At 42.4% G+C, this 12,537-nt stretch overlaps 1 protein-coding gene and 1 long non-coding RNA gene across 13 annotated transcripts in view; one reads left to right on the forward strand and one right to left on the reverse strand.

Annotated features, from left to right (window-relative positions):
• Positions 1-12,537, forward strand: part of LLGL2 (LLGL scribble cell polarity complex component 2) — a 578,766-nt gene that overhangs the window by 468,856 nt on the left and 97,373 nt on the right. For all 11 annotated transcript variants that reach the window (XM_056550314.1, XM_056550313.1, XM_056550316.1 and 8 more), the window contains 2 exons: positions 10,267-10,420; positions 10,537-10,568. In XM_056550314.1, the coding sequence (XP_056406289.1) occupies positions 10,267-10,420; positions 10,537-10,568 (186 nt within the window). The remainder of the gene's footprint in view (positions 1-10,266; positions 10,421-10,536; positions 10,569-12,537) is intronic.
• LOC130297630 (uncharacterized) overlaps positions 1-12,537 on the reverse strand; it is a 29,329-nt gene that overhangs the window by 6,593 nt on the left and 10,199 nt on the right. Inside the window, exons 2-3 of one of the 2 annotated variants that reach the window (XR_008849637.1) lie at positions 12,031-12,197; positions 10,275-10,378 (exon numbers count right to left, since the gene is read on the reverse strand). This is a non-coding gene — a long non-coding RNA (uncharacterized LOC130297630). Of the gene's footprint in view, positions 1-10,274; positions 10,379-12,030; positions 12,211-12,537 lie in introns of those variants that run through there. The other variant, XR_008849636.1, reaches the window with a different exon arrangement.

Here is a 12,537-nt window from a genome sequence, read left to right on the forward strand (position 1 = left end):
AAATTTAGGGCTCCATGGAAGTGTGATACTCCCTGAAGCAGCCTATGCAGAGACCCGGATTATCTGGGCAAGTGTCACACTGAATGGTGGTGTCCCTCCGTCTCCCCTTCCTGTAACACACTCTGCATTTTTTCTGGGATTGTCCCTTCTTTCCACTGGGGGGGACCTCACCTGGAAAGTGTTGGCCTGGGACGATCCTGGCGCCTATAACTCCAGACCCTTGGGAAGTCTGGCCTGCTCTTTCCCGGTCAGCAAAGATCAGGAACCTTAGGACTTCTTCTTGGTACTGGAGGAATGTCCCTGTGTTGCCAGCGTACTGGGATAGTACAAAAGCGTTGTACAGGGCAACCTGTACCATGTAGACCGCAACTTTTTTGTACCATGCATGTGTTTTCCGCATGGCATTATATGGCTTGAGGACTTGATCTGAGAGATCAACTCCCCCCATATACCGATTGTAGTCCAGAGTACAATTGGGCTTGAGGACCGGTCCCATGGTTCCTCGCACAGGGACAGGGGTGCTCCCATTCCCATGAATAGTGGTGAGTATAAGGACATCCCTCTTATCCTTCACCAACAACAGGTTATCATGGGTCAGGGCACGGGACTCACCCTTGGGGATAGGCGTCTTAACAAAATTTAGAGGGAGGCCTGGCGGACGTGGATCTGGCGGAAAGGGATGTGAACAGAGGGATGCTGGTATAAAAGTTGTCCATGTACACGTGGTAACCCTTATCCAGCAATGGGTACATAAGGTCCCAAACGATTTTCCCGCTAACACCCAGAGTGGGGGAGCAATCTGGGGGTTCAATACGGGAATCTCGTCCCTCATACGCTCTAAACTTGAGAGTGTACCCGGAGATACTCTCACAAAGTTTATAGAGCTTCACGCCATACCGCGCCCGCTTCGAGGGAATATACTGGTGGAAGATGAGTCTTCCCTTAAAACTGATGAAAAATCAAAACCGAATGACCAGGGAGTCAGGAGTATATCTGGCGCAGAGAGGAACCATCAGGCAGCCAAGTAAAATCAATGGATTTATTAGATGCAAATAATAAATCCATAGATTTTACTTGGCTGCCTGATGGTTCCTCTCTGCGCCAGATATACTCCTGACTCCCTGGTCATTCGGTTTTGATTTTACTCTTGTCCAGGAGGGCTGCAGTGGACCTTCTTCTATATCTCTTCTGCTCTTAACCTTGTTGTGTGTGGGCGCACAACCAACTTTGGTAAGCGGCTTGGGAATTACCGTCCTCCACCCCCACCTGCAAGATCTACTGATCCCGCACATGAGGCGCCTTCCTCCCTCTCCTTAAAACTGATGAGAGACTCATCTACCGAGAGGTCCCTGAGCGGTACGTAGGCCTCCAAAAATCTGGCCCCAAAGTGATCGATGACCGGCCTCACTTTGTAAAGCCGGTCATGGGCGGGATCACCTCGGGGCGGACATGCCACATTATCTGCATAATGCAGGCATTTCCGAATGGCCTCATACCGGTTCTGTGTCATCGCCATACTGTAAAGCGGGGTCTGGTATAGGACGTCCCCGCTCCAGTAATGACGAGCAACGAATTGGGGTGGTGGGCAGTGAACTGCTGGGCATACAAGTTCGTTTGCTCCACCATTAGATTGACCAGGCTGTCACTGAAAAAAAACTTTAAAAAGTCCAGATCAGTGAACCCAGCCGTGTCAATACGAATTCCTGAGTCGCCAACAAACTCAGGAATCCGTGGCTGATAACCCTCTGGGGGGCTCCAGACAGGGTCATCGGAAGGCGGCTCCGGTGCAATTGTCTGGGGGGCCGGACTCCTATTACAAGCGGCATTGCCACCCGTACTAGTGTCGGCCACTGGGTCACTCTCATGGGGGGTGCGTGGCCTCGCCTGGCGGCGTCTCCGCCGCCGTACAGGGGACTCATCATCACTACTAGATGAGGAGGAGGGCTATGAAGAACACAAAAATGTTAGATCTTCATCGTCCTCACTGGCAGATTCGGAGTCGGAGGCTAAAAAAGCGTAAGCCTCCACTGCCGAAAATGCCCGGCGGGCCATCGCCTTTTTTCTACGGTGGGGGAAGTATGTAGTGTGTGGTGCTTGGTGTACAAAGTGTAGAACAGTAATAGGAAAAAAAAAAAAACGCTGCAGCCCCAAAAAAAAAAAGTGATGGCAAACGCAGCTCCCTGAACCCCTAATAGGACCCTGGGTAAGGGATCAGACCCTAATAGGACCCTGGAGGACCTATTAGGGGGTCAGGGGGGGGATTTAAAAAAAATAAAAAGAAAAGAAAAAGGTGCCTTAAGAGGTTAATAATACAGACATAATAAAACAAGCTCATGCTCATACAAAAATACTATGAAAAAACACCTTATAACTGTGCACCTTACAATCTTAATATGCGTGCATGTCACAAGGGCACCAGGGCAGGAGAAAGATAGTAAGAACAATGGTACAGATTTAATGTACTCTACTATGGGGGGGACAGAGGAGAGGCATAAAGATGACTATAATACAATGTCCACCTTAGATGATCACATTAGATCATAAAACAAAAAAGACAAAAAGGAGCGCTCCATGGTGCAATAAATAACATATGTGGAAACGCTAGTGATGATAGAGCGCTTACCAATGTAAGTTGTGCAAATGCCATCAAAACTTGGATGATAGCATAAAGCAGATCCCTCTGCTGCCACTCCACAATAAAAGCAATATAAAAAACCAACAACCTCCAGACCAGTGGATAGTAGGACGCTGAGGGATCAGGCAACAGTTGAAGCAATCAGCTTTATTCCCAACATGCAACGCGTTTCACGCTAGTGCGCTTCATCAGGCATATTACATTAGATCATGTCATTCTGATAACCCTTGGGCCTTAGAATTTCAAGTACTGGAGGTCATAGTAATGAACCAAAGGGGTGGCGATGTTGATCGTAGGCTACTCCAGAAGAAGGCACAGTGGATCTATCGCCTTGGAACATTTTTCCCTAAAGGGCTGAATGTATCATGTACATCTTTTATTTAATATTAGAGTTTTTTTTGTGTGGGCCCGCGATAGCTATACCCATTAGCATCTGCTGCACCTAGTGTGTCCCTAAATGTAACCAAATTGTAACATGGTGAACATACATAATTTTGAAGTCATACTAGTGAGTTCTTGTAGTAACAGAAATTATATTAATTCCATTCTCTCCTTTTTCATATTCCATATCATAGACATGTTTATTATTATTGTTCTGGTTGGCCAATATCATTTGGTTTAGTACTAAACCCTATCAGAGGTTTGGGAGTCATTAAACCAGTCTTGATATCAGGGGCTATTGATTGCCTATTTAGCATATGCGCTCGCGCTTATATAAAAAAATTGTTGCTTGTGTAATTATCATACCCAACACTGTTATACAATCTGTAATTCTTTAGTGCCCCTGATTTTTATTGCATCAAACTTATTATTATAAACTATTAGTATTATGGTGGCTAATGTTGGCTTTAGGCGTTGAACTATGAAATGGGGCATGCATACGCTAAAGTCATCTTAGCTCCGGAGTTTCTTGAACTCTATACGCATGGTCCCCATACAACCTGAGCTCCGTATTGGTGAATACCGTTGTGCGGCCATTGCCTTTGTGCGCACGTGCCGGAGTAACGTAGTTCCGGGAAATGAAACGCACTTCTGCTATGTGGAATGCATGCCGACAGTGCTCCGGCATTCCATGGAGCGTGTGATACATTACCTGCATAGAAGGAGTAAAAAGGTTGGGGCGCTCTCTCGTGGATGATGGGGGCGTGATGAACTTGTCAAGAACCACTACACTCTGGGTGGTGTGATGTCCCGCCGAGGTTATCAACGGGGACAGCACCTCACCAGGCGAGTGTAAAGTGGAGAATAATACCGGCAGTTGTGCTGCTCGAGATCCCCTGTCCGTGACCGCGAGGGTGTACGGAAATATTATAACCAGGAAGAGGAGAGTAGAAAATGGGGATACTGGACGAGCGCTACTGCTGAAATGAAAAGGATGCGGAACACCAATAAAGCACAGGACAGTTTATTGTGGTTTAGAACAAACGGACAACGCGTTTCGGCACCAGCATGTGCCTTCTTCAGGTCCATAAAATAAATACTAAAATTGTAGCACAATGGGTACAAGGATACATGTAAATACCTTATCCATGAAATATATGTCAATACCTTACACATGAACTACATGCCAGTACCTTACACATGAAAGTGTGGACATTTAAGAGATTGTAATAAAATTGTGTGTATACGTGTGTATACGTATATATGTAAAAGCGTCTACAGGGTAGGGGAAACCACAGAGGTATATATATGGCAGATAAAAATTGTTAAAAATATGTGTACATATCTTATTAAAAGTGTGTATATATATATATATATATATATATATATATATATATATATATACATTCATACAAGCATACACAAAATATAGTGTAGCATACACAAAATATAGTGGGAGTCTATGTGTATGTCCAGGAGACCTAAAAGCTTGGTGTGCAGTCAGTACACAATATGCAGGTGTGGGTACGAGGAAATAAACAGGTTGAAAAAACAGAGAGTTCAATTGTTGTGGATTTCATAGGAACGGATGGTCCAAAAATAAGTCCAATAATGTCCAAAAGTATCGTATATCCCTGGTAGGAATATGCGTGGAAATGAATGGGCGTGGTAAAAATAATAATGATAATGTTCCCATAAGTATGCCGGCAAAAAAATTTCTTTATATAGGGGTACCAAGTCCAAATCTCCAAAGTGGGATAGGTCCTGGGTAAGGAAGGGGGGGGGAGAAGGAAAAAAAAAAAAAGGGAGGTTGGGGGGGGGGGGGGGGCAGGTGAATCCTGAATGCCAGTCCTGGGTTAGGGGGGACAGGCAAAGATAGATTGCCAGGATAAGGAGGGAGAACGTGTACTGTACTTACATTTCGGCGTCCTGAAGCCTATGGTGTGCTGTGGTGGCGTGGCTGTGTGGATCGCGGCGTTCTGGCTTTTATGTGAGCGCTGGTGGGAGTAATCGGAAGTGCGCGATGTACAACTTCTGGTCCGGCGTGCGGCAGCTGATTGAGCTGCGCGATCGGAGTCAGCGGGAGGCGCCTGTGGCGCTCCTTGTTTAGGCAAAGGGGTGTGTTTTCTATGTGGTGCTGAACGAAGGAGGAGGGGGAGAACCTGAGGAAAAAGAATAGAGTGGACAGGAAAGAGGGAGAAAAGGAGGGGAGAGCGGAAGGAAGCAGGATAGAAGTGAAGAGCATAAAGGAATGTGTGGTGTGATGTTGGGAGGAGGAGGGGGGGGGAAGAAATAGATGGAAAGGGGTGGGGTGAAAGGAGGAGAGGAGGAGTGAAAGATGGAGAAGAAAGCATATGGAATGTGTAGTGTATTGTAGTGTGATGCTGGGAGGAGGAGGGGGGGGGAGAAGTGGATAAAAAAGAGTGGGGTGAAAGGAGGAGAGGAGGAGTGAAAGATTGAGGAGAAAGCAGAAGGAAGCAGAGAAAAAGGAGGAGAGATGAAGGTGAAGAACATAGAAAAAGGGAAACAAAGGAAATGGGAACTAGAGAGAGTATCGAGTGGGGGGATAGGAACTGGAGATAATGTGGAGGGCTAGGAAAGCCACAGAGGCTACTGCTGGAGGCACAGAGGCTACTGAGGATAAGGAGGGGTGGATATGGGGGAGAGAGGAGCGGGGGGGATGGGAAGGGATGAGACATAAGGAAAGGTGGGGAGCTGGGGAAGGGTGTGAGGGAAACCAGGAGGTTTGGCAGCGTCCAAAAAATGGGGGGGGGGGGGAAAGAAAAAAAAAAATATATATATATATATAAATATATATAATAAAAAATAAATAAATAAAAAAAGGGGGGGGGGATCCGTGATGGATGAGTGGTTAGAGTTCTATGCACTCATTGAGGCTATCCGGGGTGAGACATTTCAGTTTGTAAATCCAGTATGCCTCCCTGCGGTTAAGTGCGATCTGTCTGTTTTCTGTATCTTCTGAGATCTGCTCGATGGGGGTCACTCTGATGCATGAGAAGTCTTTGTTGTGCTTCTCCATTAGATGTCTGGAAACGCTTTGTTTAAGGTGTCCGATGTTGCAATTATGACGATAGCTGTTCAAGTGTTTCCTGAGGGTCTGTGTGGTCCTGCCTACATAATACAGTCCGCAACAACAGTCGAGTAGGTAGATTACGTAAGAGGAACCACAGTCTAGATGTGTTTTTATCTCAAAGGAGGTACCAATGTTCATGGTCGTGAAAGATTTCCTCCCATGTTCGATACTGAGGCAACAGAGACATCCCTTGCTCCTACATTTGAAGGACCCCGGGGTGGGGGTGATGGTCTCGGAGGTTTTTTTCTTTTTTCTGAGGCGGCTAGGTGCTAGTATGTTTTTGATGGTCTTTCCTCTGCGAAATGTCAATTTTGGCTTTTCAGGTAGGAGTTTTTTTCAGTATTGGGTCCCCAGTTCCTTTCAAAGATATCTCTAATTCTTTTGTGATCTTGATTAAAGGTCGTAATGAAGTTACAGCTGTAAATGTTTTGTTCAGGAGTGCCCTTTCTTGGAGTAGCTGATGGTAGAAGATCTTTTTGTTCTGCGTTGAGGTTAGTTGTAAATGCTTCTTTTAGAATAGAAGACGGATAGTTTTTCTGTTTGAACCTGTTGTGTAAAATTTTTGATTGGGTTTTGTAATCCGAGGTATTTGTGCAATTGCGGCAGATTCTTCTGTACTGACTGTGAGGGATGTTTGTCAACCATTTTTTGTAATGTGCACTACAGAAGTAGAAATTTTTTTTTTTCTTCTCCCCCCCCTTCCTTACCCAGGACCTATCCCACTTTGGACATTTGGACTTGGTACCCCTATATAGGACTTTTTTTTCCGGCATACTTATGGGGACATTATCATTATTATTTTTATTATTATTCCACGCATATCCCTACCGGGGATATAGGATACTTTTGGACATTATTGGACTTATTTTTGGACCATCCGTCCCTATGAAATCCACAACAATTTAACTCTCTGTTTTTTCAACATGTGTATTTCCTCGTACCCACACCTGCATATTGTGTACTGACTGCACACCAAGCTTTTAGGTCTCCTGGACATACACATAGACTCCCACTATATTTTGTGTATGCTACACTATATTTTGTGTATGCTTGTATGTATGTATATATATATATATATACACTTTCAATAAGATATGTACACATATTTTTAACTATTTTTTATCTGCCATACCTCTGTGGTTTCCCCTACCTTGTAGACGCTTTTACATATATACGTATACACACGTATACACACAAATTTATTACAATCTCTTAAATGTCCTCACTTTCATGTGTAAGGTACTGGCATGTAGTTCATGTGTAAGGTATTGACATATATTTCATGGATAAGGTATTTACATGTATCCTTGTACCTATTGTGCTACCCTTTTAGTATTTATTTTATGGACCTGAAGAAGGCACATGCTGGTGCCGAAGCGCGTTATCCGTTTGTTCTAAACCACAATAAACTGTCCTGTGCTTTATTGGCGTTCCGCATCCTTTTCATTTCAGCAGTAGCGCTCGTCCAGTATCCCCATTTTCTACTCTCCTCTTCCTGGTTATTACCTGCATAGGACACGGGCAGGTGACGTATTGTATAGATTCCGCTAGAATATAGTAGGGTTGTAAGTTAGGTAGCCAGGTCAGCCCCTCCATTGTCCATCATCAGGGCAATTTGCTTCATCCTATATCTGTGATGTTCAACAAAGGGGATTGCAACTGACGCTGATAAGTTTTTTCAGTGTGTGCCATTAGACACCTGGTGGTTTATTCATTCACTCTGTACTAATATTAATCACTATTGGGCTTGTGATTGAGTGTTATTGTGGATGGGCATTTTTCATTTAACGCTTACTATACACCATTAATACTATCTGGCTGTATATCGTACACTGGCACTGTACTGTATGCTTTGTATGAGGGTAGTGGCGTTGCTATCAATTTTAGGATACCCAATAATTTCAGTGTTGGTACATCCTTGTTTACCTTACACTTCCACTGGACAAAGTTGAATTACAGTGGGGGGAAAAAGTATTTAGTCAGCCACCAATTGTGCATGTTCTCCCACTTAAAAAGATGAGAGAGGCCTGTAATTTTCATCATAGGTACACTTCAACTATGAGAGACAGAATTGGGAGAAAGAATACTGGAAATCACATTGTAGGATTTCTAATGAATTAATTGGTAAATTCCTCGGTAAAATAAGTATTTGATCACCTACAAACAAGCAAGATTTCTGGCTCTCACAGACCTGTAACTTCTTCTTTGGGAGTTTCCTCTGTCCTCCACTCATTATTTGTATTAATGGTTCCTGTTTGAACTTGTTATCAGTATAAAAGACACCTGTACACAATCTCAAACAGTCATACTCCAAACTCCACTATGACCAAGATCAAAGAGCTGTCGAAGGACACAGAAACAAAATTGTAGACATGCACCAGGCTGGGAAGACTGAATCTGTAATAGGCAAGCAGCTTGGTGTGAAGAAATCAACTGTGCAATTATTAGAAAACGGAAGACATACAAGACCACTGATAATCTCCCTCGATCTGGGGCTCCATGCAAGATCTCAACCCATGGTGTCAAAATCATCACAAGAACGGTAAGCAAAAATCCCAGAACCACACAGGGGGACCTAGAGAAAGACCTGCAGAGAGCTGGGACCAAAGTAACCAAGGCTACCATCAGTAACACACTTTGCCGCCAGGGACTCAAATCATGCACTGTCAGACGTGTCCCCCTGCTTAAGCCAGTACATGTCCTGGCCCATCTGAAGTTTGCTAGAGAGCATTTGGATGATCCAGAAGAGGATTGGCAGAATGTCATATGGTCAAATGAAACCAAAGTAGAATTTTTTGGTAAAAAATCAACTCGTCGTGTTTGGAGGAGAAAGAATGCGGAGTTGCATCCAAAGAACACCATACCTACAGTGAAGCATGGGGATGGATACATCATGCTCTGGGACTGTTTTTCAGCAAAGGGACCAGGATGACTGATACGTGTAAAGGAAAGAATTAATGGGGCCATGTATCGTGAGATATTGAGTTAAAACCTCCTTCCATCGCAAGGGCATTGGAGATGAAATGTGACTGGGTCTTTCAGCATGACATTGATCCCAAACACACCACCCAGGCAAGGAAGGAGTGGCTTCATAAGAAGCATTTCAAGGTCCTTGAGTGACCAGATGTCAACCCCATAGAAAACCTTTGGGGGGAGTTGAAAGTCTGTGTTTCCCAAAACATCACTGCTCTAGAGAAGATCTTCTTGGAGGAATGGGCCAAAATACCAGCAAACAGTGTGTGAACACTTTGTGAAGACTTACAGAAAACGTTTAACCGTTGTCATTGCAAACAAAGGGTATATAACAAAGTATTGAGATTAACTTTTGTTATTGACCAAATACTTATTTCCCACCATAATTTGCAAATAAATTCTTAAAAAATCGTCATTGTACTTAATATTTTTCTCCTGCCCTCGTGATATTATATTAAGGTTGTGGTAAGGTACACAGTTAGGTATTTTGTCACAGTATTTTTGTATGAGCTCGTTTTATTATGTCTGTATAATTAAAAGCTTTTAGCCCTTAATTGTGGAGACCAGAGGTCTACTCTTGTCACTGATTCCTGTTTTCATAGGTACCTCTTTGCTTGCATATCTAGCGTTAGGATAACACAATATCTATATTGGTTCCATTCGGTGATCTCCAAGAAAAAACTTTGTGAATCCCATTAGAAAGTATAGTGGAGGGAGATAGCAGGTACCTTGGGGAGACTCAAGGTCCACTAATGTAGGGAGTGAGACAGGGTGGGGCCACTGTTTGTTGCACTGAAATGGAGGTGGGATGCCTGGATGGACCATGCTTCATACTGGGGGGAATGGTTGATGCCTGCATACTTCGAACTTCATCTTGTTTACACTTCCTATTGCTGGAGGGAATTCTGTTGTTTAGGTCGAGGGTTGGGGTTATTTTATGAGGCTGGCAAAGAACGTATAATGTGTGCTCTAATATTATTGTTTGATTGCCTCGGACACTGTCCGAGTGTTGTTGGAAAATTTGGAAATTTAATAAAAATATGTTTAAAAAAAAAAAAAAGAAAGTATAGTGGAATCCTGAAAGTCGGAAACTCTAGTAAAAACTTAACACTCTTAGTTAATTAGGGCCATTTCATATATATAATATGTATATAATATTTTCAATTTTTGTTTGTTTCTAAAGGGTTTTACCTTATATCTCCTTCGGAAATGGAGCGTTTCTCACTGTCCACATGCTGGCTTATTGCTCCTCGATGTAAGGTCAATCAATCAGAAGAAACTGTGAATGAAAGACCCTGGAAACATGACAGCACAAAAAGGCAAAATGAAAGACCTAGGCAAGTAATTTTGTGAAGTTTCTCACAAGTAATTTCTATTATATGATTGCAGCTTTTGTAGGGCTGAAGGCTACGTTGCCTGAGATTAAAATATATAGTTTTTTCTGTCATTGCAGGGTATACAGCAGTAGTGATTCCAGTACAGATGGTAAGGAAAAAAAGAACTCTTATCTGAAGGTGAAGGATAAATTAATACTCAGTCATGTGTGTGTGTGTGTGTGTGTGTGTGTAGAGATATATACATATATATAGATAGATAATATATATATATATATATATATATATATATATATATATATGTGTATATATATATATATATGTGTATATATATATATATATATATATATATATCCAAGGATAGGCAGCACTTCCACTTTAGTGAAAAGTCCTGGGGTGCAAGCTGAAGAGCACAGTCCCAATCGCAGACTGTGTAGATAATCCAGAAGCAAGAAATGCCAGCAGCACACCCGTAAATAAAGTGCAAAAAGAGGTACTTTATTGACCCATATGAAATGCGATGTTTCAACGGCATCCCGCCATGATGCTTGAAAAAGATGGCGGGATGCCGTCGAAACGTCGAATTTGATATGGGTCCATAAAATCCCACTTTTTGCACTTTATTTACGGGTGTGCTGCTGGAATTTCTTGCATATATATATATATATATATTATACATACATACACACACACACACACACACACACATCTGTACACACATCTGGATCTGTACTGGGACCCATCTTGTTAAATAACTTCATCAGTGATATTGCAGAAGGTCTTGATGGTAAAGTATGTCTTTTTGCTAATGACATAAAGATTTGTTCCTGAAGGGATAAGCCAGATGGAAATTGATTTAGGTAAACTAGAGGAATGGTCAGAACTCTGGCAACTAAATTTTTTTGAGGATAAGTGCAAGATAATACACCTTGGGCTTAAAAACAGAAGAACAGAGTATAAAATATTTTATACAGTCCTAACCTCAGTATCTTTAGAAAGATGAAGTAGAAAGAGATTTAGGGCTAATTTTTTCAAAATTCTTGCAGGCAGACAATGTCATCGAGTTGCAGGAAATGCTAGAATGCTTGGGTGTATAGGGATATGTATTAGCAGTAGAAAGAGGGAAGTGCTCATGCTCAAAGGAAGTTCTTTTCTTTTTGAATTTCTTTTTTGTCTGACCACAGTGCTCTCTGCTGACACCTAGGTCTTAAAAATTTGCTTTTATTGATATGCATTAAAATAGGAACATGAACAAAATAATAAGTGCAAGATATAAAGATAACACATAAATATATAGTAATCCAACACAGCTGGGCCTGGATGATGGACCAATCACTTCAAATAAGATAAGACAAGGGACTATTCATAGTATTAGCATATTGGGCAGACTACATGGGCCAAATGGTTCTTACCTGCCCACACATTCTACCTTTTTATGTATGCAGCGCCCATAAACAGCCTTTAAATAAAACAGCTAAAAGCAGCAAAAAACGACACCCTCCGTAAGCCCCTGCACTTGTTTCCTGTGTGAGCGGCAGGAGGGGCTGTTGTGAGAGACCTGAGCAGGTCACATGGTTAGAGAAGCAGTCCATATCTATGAGAAAAGTGTGTACCTCAGCCAATCAGGGACAACTGCACACTGAAGCTCTCGGCTGCTCTTGACTCTCTGAGCTGAGGAGAAGAGAGTGTGATTTTACAAAGTGATGTGTGGGGCCCAGCAACCTGGTACCTGACAGTCGACATGTGTGATAAGAACTGGACTTCCTGTCTGGAGGAAAAGCTGAGAGAAACAGGGTATGTGCTCAGCAAAGTTTACACTTACATTAATAACTTTGCATATATAACATTTACACTTACATATATAACTTTAACATTTGCAGCTGGATTTCTCCGTTATTAAGCATTTAATAGTTATTTTTATTTTTCTATGAAATATATTTAAATGATTGCTACAATTATAAAGTTTTTATGAAATAAAACCATATCTGTAGAATCCACTTAACCCCATTAAGAATCCAGCATTTTTCTTTTAGTTTCCTTGAATTTTTAGAGCCATGGCTTATTTTTCCACATACAGTGCCTAGAGGGGGCACTTCATACATCCTTATTGGTACCATAAG

The sequence above is a fragment of the Hyla sarda genome, chromosome 13 (assembly GCF_029499605.1).
Source record: "Hyla sarda isolate aHylSar1 chromosome 13, aHylSar1.hap1, whole genome shotgun sequence".
Lineage (NCBI taxonomy): Eukaryota > Metazoa > Chordata > Amphibia > Anura > Hylidae > Hyla > Hyla sarda.